The 21,393-nt window shown below is 40.4% G+C and overlaps 1 protein-coding gene across 2 annotated transcripts in view; it reads left to right on the top strand.

Annotated features, from left to right (window-relative positions):
- cdh18a (cadherin 18, type 2a) overlaps positions 1 to 21,393 on the top strand; it is a 110,957-nt gene that overhangs the window by 62,812 nt on the left and 26,752 nt on the right. For both annotated transcript variants that reach the window (XM_058417857.1, XM_058417856.1), the window contains exons 2-3: positions 789 to 1,387; positions 17,718 to 18,012. In XM_058417857.1, coding sequence (XP_058273840.1) covers positions 1,016 to 1,387; positions 17,718 to 18,012 — 667 coding nt within the window. In that variant the 5' untranslated portion in view covers positions 789 to 1,015. The remainder of the gene's footprint in view (positions 1 to 788; positions 1,388 to 17,717; positions 18,013 to 21,393) is intronic.

Here is a 21,393-nt window from a genome sequence, read left to right as displayed (position 1 = left end):
ATTATTCTGGGTCTCGGTTAAAAGGATTCAAACTATTCAGAGTGAGTCTAACCAACTGCACTTCACGACTAAAATATAATAAACACAGCACAGATGCCTCCTTGACACTGTCTTTAGAGTTGTATTTGAATGGCCGGGACTTTCTTTGTGAAGTGTTTTTTAGTTCTGTTGCAATAGACTGAAGCTCAATAAATAGAGTAGTAGCGGAGATTATTCTCAAAAACCATTAAAGATTGCTAACGGCAATTTTGTGTTATAAAAATAGCTTACATTACTGTATGATGCCTTGCTCCTTGCAGTCCCATTCCATTCTAACACAGATCATACCCCTCCTCCTCAATTCCCGATCCCGAGACTATATCAAACCTCCCCAAAAGATGAGCAAATTCAATTCAAAATCCTTTTTCTCCTTTAAATGTTTCTTAATTATCTCGATATTTACTGTCTTCCTCACCTTCCCGTTCTCTCGCAACTCCTCAGCACTCTTTGATCTTCCTTTTCTGGCTTACTCACCATCCTATCGTCTAACTGGCATATTCCCAGTAATCGACCCATTCCCTGATCCTTCTCTGTAATTATGTTAATGTTCATAATGTTATCTGTTACTTTTAGCGCTTTAAGAGATGGGTGTGAACTTGGTGAGAATCTGAACCACTATCGAAATCTGATTTAGCAGTAAACCATCCTGTCACTCTATCACTCTATCATTCATCTGAACTGTCCATTCATCTCTGTTTCAGTTTGCCAAAAGCACAACCGCTTGACTCATCCTCTCTGTCTTCCCACAGATGTTTTATGGTGTGCCTGTAGTGATCCCTTTGAGGAATCCCTCTTTCCAACGAGCTGTGACCCCCGCAGCAGCCAGCCGTCTCTCCAGGATGTGAATACGGCTTGTCAGCTTTCCGCAGGTGTCTGGGTTTAAAGCACGAGGATGGGTTTAAAGCATAAAGATGGATGTGTGGTGGGCTGAGCTGGGCGGCTGGGCCTGATCTCCGTCCTCAGGCCTCTCTTTATCATGAGAGCCTGTTTGAGCTCTCTGCTGCTGGGCCTCTTTGCGCTCCAGAGGAGCCTCGGCAGCACGTCAACGGCAGGCCTGGGCCTAAACACACACTCTCACAACAGAACCAGACTTGGTGCGGGCCCGGTTCTGAATGCACACGCTCATAACAGAACCAGACTTCCGGTGGGGCCGATCTTAAACACACACACTCACAACCGAACCAGACTTTATGTGGGCTCTGTCCTGAATGCACACACACAAAATCGGACTAAACTCTCTGAGGGAGGAGGAAAGGACCCCCATCACCGGCCCAAGAGGGGTTGGGTGTGGAATCAGTTCTATGTTTTGGAGGAGCACATTGGACCGGAACCGCAGTATGTCGGAAAGGTAAGAGCTGTTTACAAATGTCTAGAGATGCTATTGTACCTCAAGTGTTTGACTGACTAGAGCCCCGGTTGCTAATGTAAAGAAACGTCTCTATTCCTCTGACGTCTACCAAACAGCAGGGCCACCAAATACCAGCCAGCAATTACTTACTTTCAGTCTTCTCAAGCACAATGGACCTGTACAGCTAGATGGTTAATTGGTCTAAAACAGGAATAGCAAAGCCTTATTAGTGGACAAAAAAGAAGCAGAAAAATATACTTCCAAATACAAATAGAATTTTAGAATAGTTCTCTCACACAAGTTTTCCTCCACACCTCATGTTCTTAGAAGAGCCTTTAAACTTTACTCTGAAAGGAAAGCTAGCATCCTTAGGTGAACCCAAAAGAACCCAGGAAGAACGACCAGTAGAAAATTCACAGGGACTGATAAGTAGATGCACCACATTCATGGATCTTGAGTTTTTCAGTAAGTAGAATTGGAGTCTCCAGTGTTAATGGTTTGTCACAGAGGAGTTTTGCTATGTTTTATCTACTTGGATAAGTATTCAGTAAATTAATTTGTAGAATTGCTGTGGCATAAGAGGAATAAACCATGCTATAGGAGCTTTAGGGTATTAGCAGTAACGCTGCTTCATCACACTGTTCCATTGTTGATTACCTTGTTACTAAAAAGTGTTAATTTACAAATGTAAGCGCGTTGTAATCGTCTTATTCAGACTCTCGGCAGTCACAAGTGTAAAAGTTAGTGTTCAGTGCTGTTCGTCGTATCAAACCCTGCCAGTGAAGCAGGTTGTTTGTCCACATAAAGCACAGCTGGTTAAAGCTCAAACATCTGCTTTTTTGTAAGTTAACTGCCCTTTTTGTCACCAGGGATATTTTTACTTGGAGTTAATGTCCCCTATTTTTCCCCAAATCTCATTAAAATGCAGCCTGTTAGCCGTGTGTTGACTTTAAGCTTCTGACAGAGTGCTGTTAAATTCCGTTGGCATGAGGCTCTTGAAATCTCAATGTTTTCTTGCTAATGTCTTTGTCCTGGAACAGCAGAGTAAACAGACTCGGAGATTAATTCCTGTTTCTGTTAACTGCAGGGTTTTCTTTAATTTTTTTCTGTCTGACAGCACACTGTATTCGACATTCATTCAGAAAATTGGGTCATTAATTAGGTTTTTCTTCGCATAGACCAGAGAACAGGACACTGTTATTAAGAGTCGAGGCAACAAATCTGGTCATTTTAATCTGTTTATTTCTCTCCGGCTCATAAAAAGCTCGTACGCAACAATGAAGCCGCTGCGATAATTAAAACGAGGACGTTTGTTCTGTTTCAGCCCGAGCCTCGTGATTTATGAGAGCGAAGTAGAGAGCTCGCTGCTAATTTTGTTGCATGCTGTTGTTGTTCTAACCTTTAAAAATAAAAGATGTGTATTTTCTTTCACAGCATGAGATCCATTTTTCCAATTTTTGTACCCTGGAATCGCAGTAAAGCCGTGACATCGTGTGAACAATGTTTTAAGGAAGGCTATTTGTGAAAGAATATCACAATTTAAAATAAATGAAATTGTAAAAAAAATAAAAATGCCAGAGAAATAAATGGAATCGTATAAAAATGAACATAAATGAATCAAAATTAAAGAACGATTCATGCAAGAAAATCACAGCGCAAGAATCACATGCATTATGTTTTGAAAAAAATCAGGTGAAAATAAATAAATACACTACCAGTCAAAAGTTTGGACACACCTTTTAATTCAATGTTTTTTGTATTTTCTACATTTTAGAACAATCCTGGAGATTTCAAAACTATGAAATAACACACATGGACTTCAGTAATCCATATGTAACAACAAAAACCAGTCAGTTGTTATTTTAAGACACGAAGGTCAGGTGTTCTGGAATAGTTCTTGCAAGAACAGTATTGTCAAGTGCATTTGCAAAACCCATCAAGCACCATGATGAAACTGGCTCACATGAAGACCATCCCAGTAAAGCAAGACCAAAACTGACCTCTGCTGCAGAGGAGAAGTTCATTTAGAGTCACCAGCCTCAGAAATCACCAATTAACAGCACCTCAGATTAGAGGCATTATGAAGGCTTTACAGAGCATCAGTAGCAGACATGTCTCAATATCAACTGTTCAAACGACATTATTGTGGATTTCGGCCGCCTTCAGCAATGTAGAAAGAAATAAACATCAGGAAAGACCATGGGATTAGAAGATGTGTCCAAACTTTTGACTGGTAGTGTAGATTGGGGAAAGGATTTTATGAAAATAAATGAATCAGAATCATTTGAACAAACTGAAAATGAATGAATCATCTGAAAGAATCAAATGTTAAAAACAAATCATTTGAAGTTCATATGATTCTTCTGAAGTTTCTGGATTAAACATCGAGGTGCAGTGGGAGTCTGATTATACGTGGTTTAGACATCGTTTGACGTTGACGTGTATGTACCTGACGTGAGGGGCAGCAGAGGTCATGTGTCCACACCTGCGTCTCTCGGGTACAGGTGCGAGTGCAGAAACGTGAGCTTTATTTCCTAAACATCACCTGACAGAAGGTTCAAACCTCCACCAGACAAACTCACGTTTACGCCTCTTATCAACTCTCTTTCCTGTGATTTAGTGCCTCGTCCGCGCCATATCCTCTTCCACACAGACTGAGTTCTGACCTGCAGGAAATGAATCTCGCACCACTGAGGTCACGTGACCGAGCCAAATGAGCTGCAGCGCCGAGCTGCTTCCCATAATGCTGCTTATCGAGTTTAAATAGATACAGGGTGTCATTTTTTCCAATTATAACAGACTTATTCAATAATGAGAGCGAGAGAGAGAGAGAGAGAGAGAGGCAGAAAAAAAGAGACAGACAAACAGATACAGAGAGAGAGATGGAGACATGAAGGTCCAGAGAAAAAAGACAAAGACACTCAAAGAGAGACAAGGAGATATAAATGCAGACAGACCAGAGAGAGAGAGAGAGAGAGAGAGAGAGAGAGATCTGAAAAGGCTTTCCAAATGGAGTAGACTCACAGATAAAATGTACAAATGTAAGCTCTGGGATCTAGAAACTAATACAAAGAGTGAGAGAGAGAGAGAGAGAGAGAGAGAGAGAGAATCTGATGGCACTTATTTTTTCTTTTTAAAATTTCTCACACACACCTTCACATCACAAACCTTCAGGGACTGGAGACTCACACACACACACTCAGCGGTCTCACAAACAGGCGAGACGAGACGAGGACGAGGCGAGAGACAAGGCGACATGAGGCGAGACTGTGTGTACTAAAAACACGTCTGACCTCAAACTGAAGACGACGGCATGAAAGTGTGTCATATTAAAAAAAACACAAATCGTCTCTGGAGTCTTGTTTCACGGGTTCGATGCCAAAATCTGAGAGAATCTTCAAAATAAAGCAGGAAGTGTTCCAGATAAAGTGCAGCCGACTGTCTGGAGCTCACTCTCTCGCTCTCTCACTCCATTACTTTATTTTCTAAAAAAAGGAACCTGAGCAGAGGAAAAGTTCTAATGATCTGGAGGGAAAGAGTTCAAATCCCAGAACTGAGCCATTTATTACTGATTTTTTACTGGTTTATTAATTATTAATTACTGATTTATTACTGATTTATAACTGATTTATAACTGATTTATTACTGATTAATTACTGATTTATTTCAGTTCTGAACCAAAAAAAATTAATTTCTTTGTATCTTTTATGAGGTGAATTCATAAATTCCTGTCCCTGTTCTAAAGGACATTCCTGATTATTTCTCTATAAAAATGACATTCAAACTTTTTAATAAAAGTTTTTAGTATTTTTCCTAATTAAACAATAATGATTCCAACAAACAGCTCACGCAGCGAGAGAACAGGGATTTATGTCGAATTTTTTGTTTTTATTAAAAATGCAAATTTAATCAGATGAAGCCTCATTTGCATGAATAAATGATTTGTTTTTATTTTATTTTAATATTAATAATAAAGGAGCAGATGTTAATTGTGATATCTGTTGTTTAAAAGCCTCTGACCACTTGTGAAACAGAATAAAATAATCATTAACATGTTCATGATTAAATATTAAATCCTCTCTTTTGTTTGTTTTTTGTCTCACATGCTGTAATTTCGTCTGAAGTTCGTAGCGCTGTTAACGTGTTTTGTCTTCAAATAATAAGATAATAAACCTTTGTTATAATCTTTAAATATAAAGCACCATGTAATTAATCAGTAAACATGGCAACAAGATAAAGGACAGCGCTGAAGTTAAAGCTCAGCCATGATGGTTACTTAGACTGAACAACAAATGTGATGTGATGTGATGCAAAATATATGTATATGAAGGAGGCGTGGCCTGTGGACCTGTGCATCACAGGAAAAGAAGTGTGTCTTTCATGCAGTTTCATTTAAGCAGGTGTGGGTCAGTGTTAATCAAGGAGGTGTGGCCTCCGTGTCAGTCTCAGTGAAGGAGGTGTGGCCTCTGTCAGTCCCAATAAAGGAGGTGTGGCCTCTGTGTCAGTCTTAGTGAAAAAGGTGTGGTCTCTGTGTCATTCAGTCCAGGTACAGGAGGTGTGGCCTCTGTCAGTGTTGATGAAAGAGGTGTGGCCTTGTTGTCAGTCTCAGTGAAGGAGGTGTGGCATCTGTGTCAGTCTCAGTGAATGAGGTGTGGCTTAAAAGTCAGTCTCAGTGAAGGAGGTGTGTCTTTCAATCCAGGTAAAGGAGGCGTGGCCTCTGTACTTTTCTGTAATCTCAGAAAAGAAGTTCGTCTTTTTTTATTTAAATGAGGTGAAATCTAGGCACAGTCCTGAACATACAGAGTTTCACATCAGATATTTTTAATCGTGTCATTTTACATCCTTAATGTTTTAAGGACACACACACACACACACACACACACACACACACACACTGAAACTGGCTCATTATTTATTAATCACTAAAAAAAAACCACAGTGAATAATTTATTATATTTTTTTATTCCACTTTATCTTTTCCAGAAATCTCTCCCGGATATGTGTAGGAGGATGTGATAAATACACACACACACACACACACACACACACACACACTTGAGTACCTGGTTAAAATATTCAGTTCCTTCAGTAACATCCTCTCGGATTTCAAATGGCGTTGTAAACGGCGAGGCGCGTGTGAGACTCAGACGCAGGAAGAGCTTACTGTAAGGAGATTTGTTCAGAACTTGAAAAGATTAAGAAAAAAAAAGACACGCACGGCAACGTGATCTAGCGCGTTATCAACACGCCGTCTGCTCGCTGCATTTGTTACTGAGAGCGTGCAGTGGGATTGTCGGCTAAGTGCCTAGCTCAAGGGCAAAGTAACACTAACGCTCCTGAGGGACTCACTCTGTCAGGCCTTTGATTTCTCCTCCATCACCCGAGCCGCAGCGGCGTGGAAGAAATCCAGCTCGCGTTTTAGCCAAGTGGGGTTTTTTTTTTCTTTTTCTTTTCTCAGTCGTTTCATAAGAAAAATAAAATGAAAATGTAGGGATTTGTTTGCGGTTCCACTTTGTTTGCGCACTCATCATTTCCTATATGCTGCTGTTAGCAAATAGATTGGCTTTTCATCTCTTTGGCACCCGCGTGCACGCAGAAACAAACAGCTTAAGCTTTGCTCTTAGCAATATGCTCCGTTTCTCTCTATTTAATCTCCTTGGTAACAGTCTGGCAGCTCAAGCGAGTGGAGAAGGGCAGGAAGAAAACTGAAGAGCTGCAGCTGAGGTTAAAAAAGAAAAAAATTACACTGATCTAATTTCCAGCATCGCAGCAGCACACTGACCATCTGCTTCATCTCCAAACAGTCCCATGTTTTCACTTATGGAGTCCAGATCGCGCAGATGTCCCGCGTTCCGTCGGCCAATTAGCGACATCTCTACATTATTTCTAAATCCAATGGAGAAATTGTGATCATCACTAGCAGGTACAAGTATTGCCCAGACAATGGGTCACTCCGGAGTAATAAAAGGTACAGAATAAAAGAAAAAAGGCTTTCAGTCGATTTAATATCGAGTATTAGGTGAAGAAAAAATCCTCAGAATTGTGAAAACCTAATCATTTTTCCAGACAGATCTAATTTCCTGTCTGGAATTCCTGACTTCCTGTTTTGGTGTTAATCTGCAGCAAAACATATTTCACTTCATCCACATGCTCATATGCAAAGAACTGTCCTTTTATTGATCTCAAACTGGTTTCCAGTTAAACAGGAGTGAGGGGAAGACTGGAACAGGAATATGGTTTCTGTTCAGAACTAAAACGAAACATCAGTCTTTAAATCTAAGGATATTAAAAGCTAATGCCCAAAAAAAAAATGGAGGAATTAGTACACAATAAATTCACACCAAGACTCGGACCTGATGATGTTACCGATTTCCTCCGAGGAACGTCACTTCCTGTTCTTCTCTGTAACAGCTCCTTCCTTTTAATCTCATCATTGAATCCACTGCAATTCTTCCTCTGGGGATTTTTATGTCCAGGAAGCAGTGTGTTGGAGATGTTACAGTATGTTCCAAAAACTACACAAGCTGAACATCATCATACATCAGTAAATGTAGCATTCAGTTTAAAAAGGAAAGTGTGACCTCATTAAGTCTGCGACTGAAGTGTGATGAAGCTACACTATATTTCCAAAAGTATTGGGACACCCCTCCAGATCACTGAGTTCAGGTGTTGTTTTTCAGGGGTTGGGCTCGGCCCCTTAGTTCCAGTGAAAGGAACTCTTAATGCTTCAGCTTCATACCAAGACATTTTGGACAATTTCATGCTCTTTGTGGGAACAGTTTGGGGATGACCCCTTCCTGTTCCAACATGACTGCACACCAGTGACCAAAGCAAGGTCCATAAAGACATGGATGAGTGAGTTTGGTGTGGAGGAACTTGACTGTCCTGCACAGAGTCCTGACCTCAACCCCACAGAACACCTTTGGGATGAATTAGAGTGGAGACTGTGAGACAGACCTTCTCATCCAACATCAGTGCCTGTCCTCACAAATGCGCTTCTAGAGGAATGGTCAAAAATTCCCATAAACACACTCCTAAACCTTGTGGAAAGCCTTCCCAGAAGAGTTGAAGCTGTTATAGCTGGAAAGGGCGGGACAACTCCATATTACATTCATGTGCAGGTAAAGGCAGACGTCCCAAAACTTTTGGCAATATAGTATACGTTAGTATTTATGCTAGGAAAGTTTCTCCCGTGGATTTTCTGAGCTCGTCGTTTGGATTATGAAGAACGAATCATAGATTAGCGCTAGTTATAAATATCACATGAGCTAAATTATTCAGCAGCACTTGATCAAGCACAATTTTGCATTTTCTTAGTTTATATCCTGCTTTGTCGGTTAGTTATACTGAACTGAGGTAAAAATGGCGAAACATCTACGAGCGAAAATGCTAATTATGCATTATTAATCGATGAGTGCGGTTTCATTATTAACTTTGTGTAATCCACATCCTGTAGCTGTGTATTAGACGTTATGGTGTGTGTGTGTGTGTGTGTGTGTGTATGTGAAGAGGATAAAGATGTCAGATGGAGAATGATATCACTCGGCTGCAGGCGGTTCTCACCGCTCCTCGTCGGAATCCCAGATAAAAATCAGACGGTCACCTTTTTCCACACCATCTGCACCGTGTGCTTTTTAGATGGTGGTGTTGCTGCAGTGTAAAATTGACCTTTTTCTGCCAGACGCTGCTGTAATTTGCGGTGAGCGGATGCAGCGCCCGAGTCTTGATCTAATCAGGAGGCTTTTGCGGCGTGGACGGTGTATCGGATAAATGAAGCGTTTCCTTTTTCCTGCTTCTTATCACGCAGGCCTGAGCTCAGACGCTCGGACGGCACACTGTCCATGCAGTAAGAGGCAGGAGAGAGGAAACGCTCCGATTATTCACGTTCCTGGACGCATGACGTGTTATGAATATTGATACGGCGTTTAACAGGAGCTGTCAGGAACGGGATCAATGATGCTAGCCATGCGAGGAATCTCTAACGAGGAGCTTGTTATGACATTAAAACAGACAAGTTTTACTTACACACACACACACACACACACACACACTGCTAAATATGCATTTCTATGTGATCATATACAGTGGATTTATTCAGCTACAATGCTAAATATAACTCTAGCCACTTAAAACACTTGATCAGTTTACAGGATAGATATTTTAATTAAATTTTCACACATCACTGGTTTACATTCACAGCAGAACAAATACAATTACACAATAAAACCATCATTTTCCAAGCAGTTGACACTAATTGATGACTGTAAAAGCCGACTATTATACCGTTATGCTAGGAGCGGTGTAGAGCGCGGCGCTAACAGGAACGCGGCTAGCAACAATGAACATCTTTATAAAGTTTTTTATTAAGACTCAGCCTGGTGATTTATTATACATGATTGTACACGTTGTTCTTTTTAACAAGCCATTTGTGAAATGATTCATTTGAATGATTCAGTTTGTTTCACATGATTCATTTCTTTTTAAGTGTTGCATTTTATATGATTTGTTTATAACAGCATGATTTTACACATGATTCAGTCACCCCCCTCACACACACACACATGATTTTTAGACATGAATCGTTCCTTTTTTATAATTTGATTCCCAGACCCCTGAGTCATTTACTTTATTTCTACAATTCATTGATTTTTAGACATGATTCATGTCAATATGATTCATGTTTCACATGATTTTTTCACTTGATTCATTCATTTGAAGTTCACATGAGTTTCACAAGATTCATTCCTACCTGTGAATTTTTATACTGATTCATTTACTTTCATATTCATATGATTTTTTTTTCTACGTGTCATTTTCACGTGACATTTCACATTTTCATTTATTTCCACATCATATTTCCAAGCGATTCACTTCACCTGGTTTCTCATCTCCCAGATTCATAATCAAACATTATATTTTTCAGATGATTCATGTTTTCACATGAAAAAACATGTTGAATCACATGTGATTCTTTTTCTACATGAGTTATTCATTTATTCTTCATGATTCAGGCTCAGGTTCACGTGTGCATACAGTACATTGAAATGCACCTCTCACGTTTTTTCTTTTTTGCACACGTGACCGCATATTACTCATATAATCACATAATAAATGTTTGGAAAACTCATTATACTTATGATTACATTATTTTTTTTCTGTAAATAATGTGACAGAATTTGTTTCAGACATGTGAGTCAACTCCAGTTGACTCAAAGAATCCTACTGTTTCAAAGAGTCGAATCATTTGAGAATGAATCATCATGCGCATAGCTCTTTAAATGAGCGCTCTCATGCTGTGTGGTCATGGGAGGTGGGGACAGGAGTCTCACTGTGTGTGTGTGTGTGTGTATATGTGTGTGTGTGTGTGTGTGTGAAAAAACATGACTCCCGTGCACGAGGTGGGATCTGCAGGTGCAAAGAGAAAGCAGGAAAAGCGTTGGCCTTGCACACGTCTCCGTGAAGGTGAACGTTCCTCAATAGCCACAGGGAGGAACTTTAGAAGGTCAATGTCGTCCTGACTAATTGCTCTCTGTTGTGGGATTTTAGGAGTAGCCAAGATACAGAGATGCACCATGTGTGTGTGTGTGTATGTGTGTATGTGTGTGTGTGTGTGTGTAGGTGTGTGTGTGTGTGTGTGTTGTTTCACTATCAGCCTGATCAGCATGCCAAGTTATTATATTTCTTTCTTTTTTTTTTACACTCAGGGACTTGCTCTGGCAGATTGTGTGATTCAGTTTTTTTGGATGAAGCTCATTCGGCGTCCTCTGTAGTGATCATTAGCGAATAAAATGCCAGCATGGATCATTGGATAAGTAACCTGAAAATGATCGCATCTCTCGAGCGATTCACGCTTTCTCTCAGCTTCCTGTTTGCCCTCGGGCTTGTTTTTTGGCACCGAGCTGCTTAGCTGTAAATGTGTTTGCTGTAATTATGGATTGTTGCAGAAAAAAACTTTGCGCTAACATTCTGCCGTTACGAATCGGCGGAAATTTGAAAAACGTGCAGTTGTCTGAATTTCCGGGTTTGGATACAGAGCGAGGGAGGCGTTATTACCGCTATAAGCATGCTCCAAATCTACATAAAAGATTCATAAACACTTATGGATAAGGGGAAAAGAAATGCAAATCACACACACACACACCACAGGCTGTGTGTTTCTCTAATGTTACCAACACGGTAATAATTTCTGGAAAAAAGAAAAAAATCACGATGGAAATGACAAGAGTGAATTTTTTTACTCTAAGATTCGTGAGACAAACAATTACAGGTTCGATACATCCGCTTAGACCACATTCTTCTACTCCTGTCACGTTTAGGTAACTTATTGTTGATGATTCAAAAGTTTAACGCAAATTTCGAAATAAAAAATCAGGGAAATTTTGATAGATAAGACGTCTCACCTGATATGAGAAATAGGCGGAGTTAAGTCTAAACGGGGGGCGTGGCTACGGAATGGAAATATTTATATCGATAGATAAGACATCCAAAAAAACTAGCCAAGATTTATTCAAAGCTTAGTTTTTGGCTCATGGGGGAGTGACCTGGCTGTGCAGATTTCAGCCTGATATGAGAAATGGGCAGAATTACATCTAACTATGGGCGTGGCCACAAAATAGCTGACCGGAGGCTCATCAGAAAACAGAAACAAGCACCGTTTTTGCATTTCATACAGAATGCCTCAGCCGTGTAATAGAGTTGCACTTAAATGCATCGTTTTAATCATGTTTAAGATATTTTCCAGTTTATTTGTTGAAGTATGAAATAATAAAATCAGATATTGCACCTTTAAATGGAAAAATTTACTGGAAAAACAAAATACGACAAACACAAACCAATCAAATTGAGCTCGAAGTGAGTCATTTAACAGCATCTTTTTCATTTTTTCCCATTCTTCAGCTTTTATTTCCGTCCGCACCACCTTCCCGCCGCAGTGTAACTCGGAGCCGTTGATGATTAAAGTTGTTATAAGCGCAGTGCTTTGGGGAAATATGGTGCAGTCTGCAGTGGGATGAAGCCGGCGTGAATCAGTCCACACTGCTTCCTCCTCTGCTCATGTTTCATATTCAGCTCCACTTTATTCCGCCAGGCGCCAAAGGCTTTATCCTCAAAATGTCAGAGGAGCTGAGCGTCTGCACTCGCTGTTTCACCTGAGCGGAAAAAGTACCAGCAACTTTTACACTTTTTACACTGATGGAGTGCGAGGAGAACTCTGGTGTTCGAGGTGTCACTGTGGCTGGAGAAGTTTCTGGAACAAAAGTTTATTTGGGGAAAATGTAATCAGGAGCTACATGTGATGCGTTACATACTCTCACCATTGGTTTTAAGGATTTAAGAAATGCACAGGAAATCACATTATAATCAGCGCTCAATCCTGATTGGTCAGAATCTGTTGATTCGTTTTCCATAATCAGGTTTTTTTTATATTGTTACAACTGAAAAGGCTTGAATTAGCAACATTTTTTTCCCAAAATTTGAGTTTTTGTGCATTTTGAACTGGTGAAATCCCAACCAATGAGACACATCTGTAATGACTTTCTCTGAGAGCTGGACTCATCTCATGTTTACACAAGATGGATGCGTGTTGTGATGATGTCATGTGACACGTCAAATCAGGACAAATCAGACAGAGCGGTAAAGGTAGGTGTAGTGTGTGAACGGAATGCTTACCTCTGATTGGACGAGACATCTGTCAATCAGGATATACAGGAAGTAGGATATTGTGTATCTAACTTTATTTCTTCTACATGTGTGGAGTTCTGCCTTCACTTTAAACCATTTTTTGTTCTCCACAGTGCAACTTTAAATCTTGTGAAGAAGACCAACATATATATTTATCTTTACAAGAAAATGGAGGTCATTCAGCTCTACTGTGATGAAGGACGTTCATATGGCGTGATGTTGGATATACTGATAGTGTATCAAGGAGTAAAGATTAGTTAGCGATCTCTAAAAACACACCAGGAATGTTCGGAAGACCAAACTATTCCAGATTTTAGTCGTGAATAAAAACACTGATTCGCTGAACAAGTAAGTCATGGGAGAAAGATTCACAGAGGCAACACTGATTCATTGAATGACACAGGAGTGCATCTTGGTCAAAACAGAAATATTCACTGAGTCAAATACATTTTGATTCATTCAAATACTTTTTTGAAAAACAATATGATTCACTTTCTATTATGATTCATGTTCAAAAGGAATCACTAACTGAAACAATGATTCACTGAACGATTCACCAGTTTAAAGGATGTAAGGAGCGCTATAAGAGCAGAGCTGTGTTCATACACACAAATCCCCTTTCTACTGCTGCAGCTACTGCTGGACTTCCTGTAGATCCTGAGTGACCGATGTTGCGTCCAATCAGAGGTCAGAATTCCATTCTCAAACTATACCTGCCTTTTTCACTTTGTCTGATTGTGTTTTCTGAATTCTCTCGATTTTGTTCAGTCCTTCGATTGTAAAAGTGTGAAATCCTGTAGGGACTGAAGGACATCGTTTCCATGGTAACAGCTCATTCACAGGGAATTCGCAGACAACAAAAACTGTAGTTGTAATGAAGGTTTGTTTATCATGTATGGAAGGAGTCTCCAGTGTCAGAGCTTTGTAACAGTCAGAGATGAAGCTGGAGGTTTTCTGAAATCTTCAGTACAGAGGAGTTTTTTTTCAGTAACACAGAGAGAGAATAAAGTTCAGCTGGTGAGGGTACAAGTGTTTATAGCTGCTATAACGCAAGTGACATCAGGAATGAACTCGTTTCCACGACATTAAACTATAAAACGGATGTAAATAAAAGCCGTAAAAGCGTGTGGTGTTATGAGGAAATCCCCTCAGGCTGAAGGCAGTAACTCGACTCGACGCCTGGGTTGATTATTTTCCTGTGACACCGTGACACTGACTGTTTTCTTCCTTACTTATACAGAGACGCATAAAAAAGACCATCTTCTCTACAAAAAGGAGTTTTGAACGTGAAGTGAAATCAGTGATGCTCTTTAAATGCTCTTAGAGAGTGGTTTTACTGCGTGAGGAGATAAACAGTCTCACTTTCAAATACGATTCATGTGCAAAAGGAATCACTGAACAACTGAGACAATGATTCACTGAATGGGATACAGGAACGAATCTTAGACATGACAAAAAAAAAAGATTCATTCACTCAAACAATGATTCACTGAACGAGAGACATTTTAGTCGTGAATAAAAACACTGATTCCTTGAAAAAGTGAAGATCACGGTCATGACTGAAAGATTCAAAGAGTCAAAAATGATTTGCTGTACGATTCATGTTCAAAAGGAATCACTAACTGAAACAGTGAAACAGTGAATGGGATACAGGAACGAATCCTAGTCATGACAAAAGGGATTCATTCACACAAACACTGATTCACTGAACGACAGAGATGTAAATCCTAGTCAAGAATAAAAATGATTCACTTTATCAAACACTGATTTGCTGAACCAGTGAAGATCACAGTCATGACCAAAAGATTCAAAGAGTCAAAAATGATTTGATGAACACGAGAGAAACAAATCTCAGTCATGACAGAAAGATTCACAGGGTCGACACTGATTCACTGAATGAGACAGGAGTGCATCTCGGTCTCGACAGGAAGATTCACTGAGTCAAATAATTTCTGATTCATGAAAAGCAATATGATTCACTTTTAAATATGATTCATGTTCAAAAGGAATCATTAACTGAAACCCTGATTTACTGAATGAGAGAGGTGTAAATCTTAGTCGTGAATAAAAATCAATCACTTTATTATACACTGATTCGCTGAACAAGTAAAGATCACAGTCAAGACCGAAAGATTCAAAGAGTCTAAAAATTATTTGCTTTACAAGAGAGAAACAAATCTTAGTCATGACAGAAAGATCGATCCTGATTCGCTGAATGAGACAGGAATGCATCTCGGTCAAAACAGAAAGATTCAGAGTGGACACTGATCCTCTGAATGACACAGGAGATTAACAGTCTCTGTGGACGAGGCCAGGTGAAAAATTTTAGCAGGTAAAAGATTAAAACAACGCTTTTTTTCTAGTGAAACATCTGAAACCTGTTTCCAGTGCTGTCTCATTTGTTTGGGAAAAAAGCAATTTCTTTCTAACTTGTTGCGGTCAGTTTCACAGATGTGCCTTTAAGCTACGATCAATGTCGGGATTTTTTTTTTGTTTCTTGATTTTTTTTTTTAACGCTTGCTCGGTGCTCCGTCTGTGATTTTATTGCACTAATAAAAACAGAAATGATTCCTCGCCCGAGGCGACCCGAACGCTCCGAAATGAGTTCCTAAAACGTAGGTGATTTCTGAGATAACATTCTTTAATTAAATCTGTTTTATTTTTTTCCCTTTTTGATCCACTCTGCTGGATGAAGCTGCTGCTCTTTTATTTAACAAATCATGGATGGTCCAGATCAATGTCTGGGTTCAACATTGAGGTCATCATATATCATATATAACACCTACTGTAAGTGTGTATTTTATTTATACTGACAATATGCAAAGATTTGTTTAAGATTCATTTGAGTCAGTTCAGTTAAATGAATCATTCAGATTTGTTCAGTTTGAATAAATGTGCAGTTATATGTCTGTGTTTAGAAGAATCATCTGAAACTCTGATGACCAAATGACTCATTGATTGGCTGATTCAACCAATTCACTGCATCTTAGTTATGAGCAAAATGATTCGCTAAATCAAGCAAGTAAATGAGAAGCAAATCTCTGTCATTACCAAAAGACTCACTGAGTCAACACCGATTCAACTGATTCACTCACTGAACCAGAGAGGAGTGAATTTTACCCATGATTCTCTCTCATGACATAAAGATTCACAGAGTCGACACTGATTCACTGAATGAGACAGGAGTGCATCTCGGTGAGGACAGAAAGATTCAAATACTTTGTGATGCATGAAAAGCAATATGATTCACTTTTAAATATGATTCATGTTCAAAAGTGGTGAATAAAAATGATTCACTTTATCAGACACTGAATACCTGAACAAGTGAAGATCACAGTCATGGCAGAAAGATTCAAATCTGAATGAGACAGGAGTGCATCTCGGTCAAAACAGAAAGATTCACAGAGTCAAATACTTACTGATTCATGAAAAGCAATATGATTCACTTTTAAATATGATTCATGTTCAAAAGTGGTGAATAAAAATGATTCACTTTATCAAACACTGAATACCTGAACAAGTGAAGATCACGGTCATGGCAGAAAGATTCACAGAGTCGACACTGATTCACTGAATGAGACAGGAGTGCATCTCAGTCAAAACAGAAAGATTCACTGAGTCAAATACTTACTGATTCATGAAAAGCAATATGATTCACTTTTAAATATGATTCATGTTCAAAAGTGGTGAATAAAAATGATTCACTTTATCAAACACTGATCCGCTGAACAAGTGAAGATCACGGTCATGGCAGAAAGATTCACAGAGTCGACACTGATTCACTGAATGAGACAGGAGTGCATCTCAGTCAAAACAGAAAGATTCACTGAGTCAAATACTTACTGATTCATGAAAAGCAATGTGATTCACTTTTAAATATGACTTATGTTCAAAAAAACAAACCTGTATAAAATCTCTGTTTGATAATCACGAAGTCGGTCATAGATACATGAGGAATTGTGTTGTTTCGGCTTCTACTTTTCACTTTTATCTTCAGTGAAGCGAATGACTCGGTGACCATCACTGACGGATTTGATCAAAATATATTATAAAAAACATCATGTCTTTTGTCCCTGGTGAAGGTTTAATGCTTTACAGAGGCAGCAGCACTACACACTTATCTTACTCAATTAACAGCAATTAAACTGTGCAGAATAACAAGATGTAAGAGTTTCCTAGATCACAGTCTGCTGCTGCGTGAGGAAGAAAAGCTCTGTATTGTGTTCAGATTTCTGTGTAAAAGAAGTTTAAATACAGCTGCTGCTCTCTGAAACCCTTTCATTTATTATTTAACAAATCCACCACGAAAGGTTTTCACCAAACATCATGCACAAACAAGTGACGTGAAGAGAGCAGTGGCACAAAAGAATTATTCAGTAGTTTTCTTTTCTTTTATTTGTTGGATTTTATTTTTCAGACCTGAGATGAAGAAAACCTATGTAAATGTAGAGTCCATCTCATTTGTGTTTTGAATCTGTTGAATTCTGGCTTCTGATTGGTCAGAAGGAGTTGATTTCTTTTAGACAGCAGTGTGTGACTCTTCCGAAGCTGATTATTTTCCTTTAACCACACATCCTGCAGTTTTTTATTCTTTCTAGTCTTGCGGCATGATTACACAATCCACTACAGACTCGTTTATTTCCTCCTACAGCTGCACTCCAACTCGGATAAAGGTGACGGCTCGGTGCGGTATCTCCTCTCAGGAGAAGGTGCTGGGACCATCTTCACCATTAATGAGTCTACAGGAGACATCCATGCCACGAAGAGCCTGGACCGAGAGAAGAAGAACCACTACGTCCTCCACGCCCGCGCCATCCACAGCGTCACGCATCACACCGTGGAACCCGAGTCCGAGTTCATCATCAAGGTCCAGGATGTGAACGACAACGCGCCTACCTTCCCCAACGGCCCCTTCACTGCCTCTGTACCCGAGATGGCCGACATCGGTGAGTGTGTATGTGTGTGTGTGTGCTGATGGGAGGGGATTCTGCAGGGCAATGTGGGATAATAAAACCAGAGAACAGAGAGAGAGATAGAACCAGTGGAACAGAGAGAGAGAGAAACAGAGAGAGAGAGAGAGAGACAGAGAGAGAGACAGAGAGAGGGGGGTCGGGGGGGTGTAAGAGAGGGGGAGATAGAGAGAGAGAGAGAGAGAGAGAGAGAGGGAAGGAAGGAAGGAGGGGGAAATGAAAGAGAGAGGAAGCAAGGGAGGGGGGGGTAATGAAAAAGAGAGAGAGAGAGAGAGAGAGTGTGTGTGTGTGTGTGTTTGTGTGTGTGTGTGTTCGAGAAGAAAAGAAAGCCTTAGGGGAGAACGTGGAGACAGAAAGACCTAAAGAGATGGATTGATTTTGTGTGTGTGTGTGTGTGTGTGTGTGTAAGAGAGAAAGGGAGGAGAAGAAATTAAAAATACAACAGCAGTGAGGTTTAAAAAAAGACAATAAGATCACAGAGAAACTAAACGTCTGGAAAAGATTTATTCTGGATGTTAAAGTTAACCAGACGAGTGAGATGGTCAGGAGGAGTGTGTGATGTGTTTACAGACGCTGTAGCAGGTTCCATCACTTCGCTACATGGTGTGTGGTTTCCTCTTCGTTTTATGGCTAGCACAGAGCAAATAGGCACTGAATTCAGACGTGGCTGCTGGAAAACAGGGAGTAAGTTCTCCAGCTACGTCCAAACATCATGTTAACGTGAAAACTAGCGTAAACACTCACGCTTGTGCTTGTAAGAGTCAGTGTGTCAGTAAATCTGTCACGTCTCTGATCGATTAATGAGAAGTACGTTCTGTAGGAATCAATTTCTGTCTCAGAATCGATGAGAATCAAGAACTTCGCACTAGTACATGGTCTGGAACGCGGTATCAATAAGAGACGACACCGAACCCATATCCTGGTTCTGTACCGGGCCAAGGGTTAAAAAAAATTGTGTATCAGAAAATCAGAGAAAATAAAAATTGTGATTGGAAACATTTACATTAATACTGTATATAAATAAACAACAGTGTACTTTAATCTAATTCTATTACACTATTTTGCCAAAAGTTTTGGGACGTCTGCCTTTACCTGCACATGAATGTAATATGGAGTTGTCCCGCCCTTTGCAGCTAGAAAAGCTTCAACTCTTCTGGGAAGGCTTTCCACAAGGTTTAGGAGTGTGTTTATGGGAATTTTTGACCATTCCTCTAGAAGCACATTTGTGAGGTCAGGCACTGATGTTGGATGAGAAGGTCTGGCTCACAATTTCACAGACGCTGAAATTCAGTGTTTGGTTTGTAGAAGGTCAAAAACAGCTGAATATTTTGTATGATTTCCATAAAATATGGTGGATTTAAGCAGAAAAAAAAATCCCAAAGACACTCTGGAAACATTACACTCCTCCAAGCTGCTGTGAACAAGGTTCCTGTAAATTCTTTTACATCAACCCCTTCTTAATAAAGTCCGACCTGCACATCCACAGCTCATAAGTGATTTAGTCATTATACAGATCTGTTTAGAAAGTACATTATACTATACTGCCAAAAGTTTTGGGACGTCTGCCTTTACATGCGCATGAATGTAATATGGAGTTGTCCCGCCTTTTGCAGCTATAACAGCATCAACTCTTCTGTGAAGAAGAGGTTTAGGAGTGTGTTTGTTTTTGACCATTCCTCTCTAGAAGCGTGGTCATTTGTGAGGTCAGGCACTGATGTTGGATGAGAAGGTCTGTCTCACAGTCTCCACTCTAATTCATCCCAAAGGTGTTCTATGGGGTTGAGGTCAGGACTCTGTGCAGGCCAGTCAAGTTCCTCCACACCAAACTCACTCATCCATGTCTTTATGGACCTTGCTTTGGTCACTGGTGTGCAGTCATGTTGGAACAGGAAGGGGTCATCCCCAAACTGTTCCCACAAGGAGCATGAGTTTTTGTAGTTTTGATTAACTGCTTGTCCAGACCTCTATCTTTATCCGTACATGAAACAGTAATTTGGTCCGATTTGGTGCATCGATTTTTCTTTTCATGTTTTTGTTAAGCGAGAAAGAAAACAGTGACACTCAGACGTTGTGTATAAACGTCTCTGAGACAGCTGAGACACGTTTTTATGTCAAAAATAACTTGTAAGGACAAACCAGGCAGCAAGAAGCAAAGCAAACAGGAAGTGAGAGGAAGGTGAGAGGAAGTCGGCGGCTGAGGGACCAGGAGTCTGATCTTATCTCAGAGCTGCTCATGGCTTTATTAGCTGGGTCATCAGTTTGTGATGGAGCACTGCGGCGTTCCGCTTCTTCCACATCCCGCTTGTTTGCAGCTACAATTTATGAATCTTGGCGCAGTTACAGAGAACCACAAGAGAGCAGCTTTTTAAAACGGCTTCAGCGGAGAAGAGAAAACTGTTGTTTCAGCAGCGCGCAGGATCAGCGCCGTATACGCTACACTTCACATGCTAAAAAAAACCTTTTAGTAATATTTGTGCTGACGCCGTGATCCTGGAGCGTGATTCCTTCCTGGACCGTTTCCCGGCTCTGGAACGCTGGTGTTTAAGCCGAGCAAAACACAACACTTACCTGCGTCTCGGCCGAGCGAGCGCCGTCCCGTGCAGCTGATAAATAACTCTGCAGGAACGTGTTAGGAAAGCGCTAATTGTGTGCAGACCTTTTCCTCCCTCTCTCCATCGATTAGCCGAGCTCAGGCCGAGGAGCCGTGAAGTGATCGATTCTTCACACACACACACACACACACACATCAGAGGACTCCGATTGAACTGCTTACTTCACTGACTCGATTTACTTCACCCACTCACAAACAAATAAATAAAAAATTTACCAAACGAAATACATAACTGCGGCGGATCGAGTTAGCGCTCTGCAGCTCTGCAGCTCTCCGGCGCAGGACGCTGATGGATGGAGTGATTTGTTTGTGTTGACGTAACGTTGCCTGTACGAACAAGTCAGCAGAAGCGAGCGGCTGGTTAAAAAAAACTAGGTTTTTATAGACCGGCGTAATCCCTGAGAGGGAATTGTTTTTTTTTTGTCTCATGGAGTGGAGTTCAGGGTGCAGCCTGGGCCATGCTACCGAGCTCCTGGAGCTGAGGGTTAAGGGCTTTGCTCCATCCTCCTGTGGCGCTCTGGGAGGTCTGGGTTTGAACTTCTAATCACCCGGTCAGCAGCTCACTCAAATTCTCTCCGACTGCCTGAATTTTTGTTCTTTGTGTCAACATTTGGTTACTGAGCGTGAGAGGCGGCTCAGAGCTACCATGTAAAAATAACAGTACAGACGATGTGATTTCCAGCGTCTCAGGTTGAACATCTGTTTATGAATTTTTTATTAGCAGTGCAGACTGAACTGAACGTTTC

The sequence above is a fragment of the Hemibagrus wyckioides genome, linkage group LG20 (genome assembly GCF_019097595.1).
Source record: "Hemibagrus wyckioides isolate EC202008001 linkage group LG20, SWU_Hwy_1.0, whole genome shotgun sequence".
In the NCBI taxonomy this organism is placed as follows: Eukaryota; Metazoa; Chordata; class Actinopteri; order Siluriformes; family Bagridae; genus Hemibagrus; species Hemibagrus wyckioides.
The sequence above is the reverse complement of the archived record's forward strand: the minus strand, read 5'-3'. Positions and strand labels throughout refer to the sequence as shown.